Below are 7,312 nucleotides of genomic sequence, written 5' to 3' on the forward strand. Positions count from 1 at the left end.
ATATGTCTTTGGTTCTGTTGCTATTTTTGTGTGTTTGGATTGTGGTTCGTATAAGCAGTGCTATCCGTGGATTCCCTTTGCTCTTACATTTCTTGGCGCATAATTATATTGCAAAGAAAATGAAACATTCAAGATAAATTTCAAAATACATAAAAATGTAGATTTGCTGAACTATTTAAAGCAAGTGGTGATATTATTTACAGCATGTGGTCTCCAAATGATTTAGAAATATTCAAATATCCCATGTGCTTGATCAGCACTGTTAGTGAAAATAACAAAGAAGGAGAAGAAACTAAAATACTTTTAAAGAGCGAAGAAAAAGTATTTGATCAAATAGCAAAGATAGATTGGCCAATGGTTGTTGTAGCCGTTGCAGGTTTGTACAGAACAGGAAAATCGTATCTTATGAATTGTCTAGCGGAGTCAAACAAAGGTAATTTAACAGTGTATGTCAGTGTTATTTTATCTTTATCAAATTACAATGTAGTTGCAGAATTCACTCATCATATTTCATGAATACTAAACTTAATAAAATAGCAATTTGAATTCATAGATATTCATATGATATTAAATACTATATTATATATAATCGATATAAGAACATTGTTACCGTTATGCCCAACACGGAAATGGAAGTTAAGGTTTAGTTTCTAATAATGCTGATTTAGGTTTCGCGCTGGGAGATACGATTGAATCAAAAACCAAGGGCATTTGGGCATGGTGTAAAATACATCCAACACAGTCGAACACTGTTTTGTTGCTACTTGATACGGAAGGACTTGGCGATATTGAAAAGGTATGCATAGTTTATTCAAATGAATTAGACGGTGACATTTAGAAATAAAAAAAAGTATGCAAGCACGAGTAGATGTTGATCAAATTAATAAATTTACATCTCTGGCTATTTTAACAGAACTGTTGCATTTCAAAACTTGATTTAAAAGTCAATTTCGTAAAATCTTATTTGACAAGGTGACCCAAGTCAGGACAACAAGCTTTTTACCCTAGCGACACTTCTTAGCAACTGTTTAGTTTACAACATGAAGGGTGCATTTGATAACGACGCCGTCTCTAAACTCACGTATCCTTTTTTTGAGTATTATGAATGTTTATTGTTTTAAAGATATGCAAATTAAAGTGTTATCAAACCAAAGTATAAGCTTTTGGTTTCCAAAAATCTTATTCAACTTTTATTACAGAATCAATTTTCTTGAAATAAAACAAAACAAGTAAGCATGTTTTGTCTTTTCTATGGCGATGCTTATTTTCATGCATCGTCGGTTACTCACGGTATATATCCCGTACAAACTACACTATCTAGATGGTGCAGTATGACTACGAAATATATAGATTCTGTTGTATGTGCTGTTGTTTCATTATTTAGCGTATTGGGGAAGACGGCGACCTTAACTTGTTACACTGCCACGGGTAGTCTTCTTATTTTCATTTGTGGAAACTATCCAGGTTACTTACGGTAGGTCGGTGGCTCTATCTCGGTATCCGATTGTGTCTGAAATTATAAACAAATGGCCACCTTAGTATTTCGTTAACACAAGTTTAGCTTTTATATAAATAATGCTATAACCAGTGTTCAGCAAGCGTGTTTTAAAGTCAGTCCGTTGAGTTGTCCTTTGGTTATTGTATCGTGATTGCATCGGATACTTCTAATATTGATATTTATCGGAGGTAATACACTGGATAATTTATAATTTATTATCCCCAACCCTTCTTAGAAATAGGGTTTATTTTTTGCTAATATCGGTCGGTCGATCAGTTTATCTGTCGGTAGACCACATGGTTTCCGCTCATTCTCTTAAAAAATGTGTATCACAAAGTCTTCATATTTCATTAACTGATTGGTCATAACTAGTAGATTCTGGGATCATTATGTCAATTATATTCCACGTACTGATTGGTCGTATTTATTTTTGTGTCACTAGGACATTAGTCAAGGTCACAGGGGCCTTGACTGTTAGACTGGTTTCCGCTCATTATCCTGAATTTTTTTTATTATAAAGTCTTAACAGTTCACATATTGATTGATCATATGTAGTCTATGAGCCCTGTTGATTTGGGGTTACTTCTTCAAAGGTCGAGGTCACAGCGGCCCTATATGTCAGAATGGTTCCGCTTAATATAATCTTAACTAAAAAACTATCTATTACAAAAGCTATATCTTTCACATATACATTGCCTAAATACACTAGATACCCATTTTAGTGTTGGGGTCACTAGGTCGAGGGTCAATGTCACAGGTGCTTTGAATAACAGAATGGTTTCCTCTCATTATTTTGAAAACTTTTATCACAAAGTCTTCATATTTCACATATTGATTGAACATATGAAGTGGATGATCCCTATAGTTTTTGGGGTCACTAGTTCAAGAATCAAGGTCACAGGGGCTTAAAATATCAGAAAAGTGTCCGCTGATTATCAGTTCATCGCAAAAATTTTCACATATCACATATAAATTGGTAATATGTAGTAGATGAAACCTATTGATCATTAGTGTAAATGTCAAGGTCAGTGAAGAATAACATGTCATAATGGTTTCGCCTCATTATCTTGATAACTTTTTATAACAGTCTTCATCTTTCACGTACTGATATAACTAGAACTATAACAAATAGATGCCCCTACTGTTTTTTGGTAACTAGTTCAAAAGTCGAGGTCACAAGAGGCCTTTAATATCAGAATTGCTCTGCTCATTATCTTGAAAACTGTTTTAAACATATATTTCATATTTCAAATATTAATTGGTCATATGTAGTAGATGACGGCTCTTGATTTTGGAGTCACTATTTCAAATTTATAGGTCACACGTGCCTTAAATGTCAGAATGGTTTTACGCTCATTAGCTTGAAAACTATTTATCGCAAAGTCTCCATATTTCAAAAATTGATAAACATTGTATTTGTATTAGTTTTTGGGTCACTATTTCAAAGGTCAATGTCACAATGGCCTTAAATGTAAGAATGGTATCTGCTCATTACCTTGAAAACCTTTTATCACAGTCTTAAAATTTCACAAAATGGTTAGTCATTATAGGATCACTAGTTCAAAGGTCAAGGTCTTTCGATTTCATATATGGATTGGTTATAATAAGTAGGTTACTATTTTTCATTTTTACATAACTGAACACTTCCATGTACCCAGTTATGGCAAATTTCTAGAGTAAATAACCAGGAATTTAAAAGATATTTTAAATTGTCTTATTTATAATCTGATATGTTTCATGAAAAAAAATAGGATGATATCAAGTGCCTTGATCTTTACTTGGTATTACAATATTTCTTGAACGTCCAATCATTCAGATATTCTCATAGAATAAATTAACATAAAATTTACAACATTTTTTTCATAATCTTCAAATAAATGAATAAAACAAAATTAATATACATAGCTTAACTAAAATACTCCAGCTTTGTAGCAGAAATGGCCAGTAATATACGATTTCGAGGGGAATCCTCTGAGGATAACCAGCAGATCAATCTAATACTTCCTGACTTCGTTCTATGTTTGAGAGATTTCAGTCTTAAATTGATAAAAGATGGGAAAAAGATAACAGAAAACGATTACCTTGAGCAAAGCTTAGCAGAGAACAAAAGCAAAACAGATCAGTTCAACAAACCAAGAGCATGCATCAGAAAATACTTTACGAAACGCGAGTGCTTTGCTTTTCCAGTTCCAGGTGATGGTGATGTTCTTGAGAATCTTGAAACTTTGAGTTTTACCCATTTATCTACTAGTTTCCAGGTAGTAACCATTCTGTTTACATCTTATATATACCAAAAAATACGACCGAAGGCATTGCTTGGCAGTAAACCAATAAATGGACAAAGTAAGTTGTAAATGACCATAATTTTTAAAAGTATGTAATTTAATCTTGATATATGTACAAACATAGAAGCAGTTTTGATATTGCCTTACAGACAATGTCCTGCTGTATCTAATTAAAACAAAAACATAGATGTAGTCATGAATGTATGTATGTATGCAGATACAGAATTTGAGTTTATTCTCAGCAATTGATGATAAAACTTAAAATACTTAGGCAACTTCTATATGGTTTTATTTGTTACCTTCAAAAAACATCTATTTATTTTTAACAAATGTAAACTAATAATAGATCAATATAACATTTTTTTAGTAAATAATTACAATGCGTTTTACAAACACATTTTTTTCTTATCTTTGTATGTCCCGTTTGAGACCTTAAGATCAATCATCACTATCTTTGTAAATACTCATATTTGACATCCAGTGATTCCTGTAAAAGGATACTTTACAGTAATATTTTACTCCCATTTCTTGTTCCGTCTTTGTGCCACCTCCTGAATTTGAATTTGAATGGAAGTTCTATCAATGCCACTATATGCATGGGTATGATTGATTATGGAAACGTGAAAGTGAACGTCGCCTTGCATTGATGATATATATGTTAATTAGATAGCAGATCAAATTGACAACGCAATTGTATAATATTGTTTTTCACCATAGACTGTAAGGCCGGGAATTTCCAATAGAATTACTCTATTCAAAAATGTGTTTGAGGAATGATTGTAGTTTGACTATCAATAACTCTATTTCATTTGTCTTGAGTCGCAAGCCTTTTAAATATAATTTTTTTCAGAGAACATGATTTGCCTAAATTAGTAACAAATTTCGGTTAACTTATTCTTATCATTACCTCAAAATCGATAACAACTAAACCGTCCAAGCGAACTTTATTTGAATGATTTTACGTAAGTCCAAAATTTCGATTGCATCTTTTAGTATAAGGAGCTGTTTATTTTAAAGAATCCACTTTTAAATATTGTTCTTCCATTTAACACGAGCTAAGATTTTTTTACTCATGCCTAATTATTCAGGGTACTTTATTTGCATGACATCATTATCATCACTTTCCTTGTAGTTTCTTTATCTTTTTTAGAAGTATCACTTAATTTGAACGATCTTTTGTCCTTTTTATAGTGTTCGTAACATTGGCTGACCGCTACGTAACAGCTATCAAACACGGTGCTTGCTGTTCCAGATGTGGATGACGCATTTACAGCTGTAGCGAAAATAGAAAATGCTAAAATTGAAAAACAGGCTCTAGAAATCTTTGAAATTGAAATGGAAAACGTAATGCTGCCAGTCTCTGAAAGTGATTTGGGGGAACGTTACACAAGCGCACAAAAGATAGCTCTTGACCATCTTCGACAGAATGTTATTCATGACTTTCAAGCAAAATGTCAAATTCAAGCGCAGGTGAGAGACTTACACTGTGGTTAATGTTAGGCAAAGAAAATGCCTAAGCTTCCATTCAAAGTCTAGTCATTTTGACAGGAATTTTTTAAAGGTTTTGTTCTGAAGTGTTTTTATTCTGCTGGTAAGGTCTTGGTTTCATTAATATCTAAGTCACAATATATGACAACTGTTATAGTTTTAAATGTTAAAGGCTCAGCGTATTGTGTTTTTTTCGCCGCATATTTTGTCATATTTTATGGATAAATCGTAAAATATTCATTAATAAATATAGAAGAAATTCATTCTATGGTGTATAATTTAGATTAGATGCTTGTTTAGAGGGCAAAATGAAACCCGATGGTCAAGGTAAAACTTGAATGTCAAAAGTCATAATATGTAAGCGCATTGATAATTATAATTGAGCCGCGTCACGACAAAACCAACATAGTGGGTTTGCGACCAGCATGGATCCAGATCAGGATCCATGCTGTTCGCTTACCAACTCTATTACAAGTGGAGAAACTGATAGTGAACAGCATGGGTCCTGATCAGATTGCGCGGATGCGCAGGCTGGTCTGGATCTATGCTATGGGAAAACCATTATGTTGGTTTTGTCGTGACGCGGCTCATATTAAGTCCATATCTTTTTTTATTAAATTACAGATTTTCAAATGACAATGATCTAATATGTGATATTTAAATGGCACATTATGCCCCAGACAAGAAAAGAAAAAAAAAGTTGGAAAAAGAAGCAGCACAAAAAGAAGCTGAACGCTACAAACTTGCAGAAGAAGCTGCAGAAAAGGAAGCTGCACGCTATAGAAAGGAACAAGACGACGCTTGCAAGGAGGCTGCGCGCTTAAGAAAAGAAGAAGAAGAGAGAAAGCAAAAGTGGTTTGGTGCAAGAATGTGGAATGCGTTCATGAATTACTAAGACATAAACATTTGCTTTCTTAAACACACTATGAAAAACTTTAAGTCAGTAGTTACACAAGTGTTTTATATACAAGTAAAGGTGTGATATCCATTTAATTTAACATTAACTTTGCACTGTGTCATATTTACATAGAGGCTTTTATTGAATCTTGCACATTTTTGGTGTAACATAACTTAATCACATATAAATCAACATTATATCTTACGTCATATAAATATATTTTTAATTTTACATGTTTGATTTGTGATACAAAATCATACTTATTTCAATATTTTACATTCCTATTGCTTGTCCTATTTTAGTAATTCTAATTTAATTAGTTGTTATTCATAGCTTGGTATTTAGAATTATAGATTTTTTTGTGATCTTTATATATCTTCATATATACATTAAAAGTTCTGAAAACCGGACCCTCTGCGGACTTGACCAAAAGTCCGGTTTTCAGAGGATTCCGGTTTTCAGAGGTTTAATACATTTATTGATAATTATGATGTGTTTGAACAATGACTTTGTTAAGACATTTTGTATTTACATTTTAACATTTTTGTCTAAGTCATATTTTAATTTGTATATGGTTAAAATCGGCTTATACAAATACTTCAAAAAACAGGAAATTAAAAAAAAATATAACAGTCCGGATTTTTAAACCCTCAAATTGTCAGAAATTTCCAATTTGAATTTACCATTTATCTTGACAACTTGAAGAACCATAACCTCTCAACCATAGCAAATCCTTGAATATAATAAGAAAATTATAAAACAGTTTAATTGCTGGTACAACATGTACATGAAATACACCTAAGGATGAATTGTGTTGACTAACATTATGTTATTGTATCAACTAAGTAATTTAAAGGTGATAACGAAATTTAATGAAATTATAAACGCTTTTTTTTAAATTTTAACGTTACAATTAATGAATTTTATCGGCTTGATAATTTTTCAGCATGTCTTACCTAAGCAATTGATGTCTAACATGTTCATTGGTTCAGATAACTTCTGATTTTCGGAAATTTTCAAATTCTTTTTGTGAAAAAGAATTGTCATTAAGTTACTTAAGTAATGTAATACCGGCGCTCGACAAAAAATTGGTTAGTTCATTACTGTGGTTGTATTAAATTTTTGTCATTTGTAAAGTGGCAT

The 7,312-nt window shown here is 32.1% G+C and overlaps 1 protein-coding gene across 1 annotated transcript; it reads left to right on the forward strand.

The window, feature by feature from the left end:
* Nucleotides 1-209: 209 nt before the first annotated feature.
* On the forward strand, nucleotides 210-6,166 carry LOC132720825 (guanylate-binding protein 1-like). Its single transcript, XM_060705050.1, has 6 exons — nucleotides 210-433; nucleotides 669-796; nucleotides 1,385-1,428; nucleotides 3,423-3,841; nucleotides 5,036-5,272; nucleotides 5,952-6,166. Exons 1-6 carry the CDS (start codon nucleotides 244-246, stop codon nucleotides 6,164-6,166), a joined length of 1,233 nt encoding a protein of 410 aa, XP_060561033.1. The 5' UTR covers nucleotides 210-243.
* The last annotated feature ends 1,146 nt before the right edge of the window (nucleotides 6,167-7,312 follow it).

This window comes from Ruditapes philippinarum, unplaced genomic scaffold, assembly GCF_026571515.1.
Source record: "Ruditapes philippinarum isolate M1 unplaced genomic scaffold, ASM2657151v2 ctg5457_1_1_1_1, whole genome shotgun sequence".
Classification (NCBI taxonomy): Eukaryota; Metazoa; Mollusca; class Bivalvia; order Venerida; family Veneridae; genus Ruditapes; species Ruditapes philippinarum.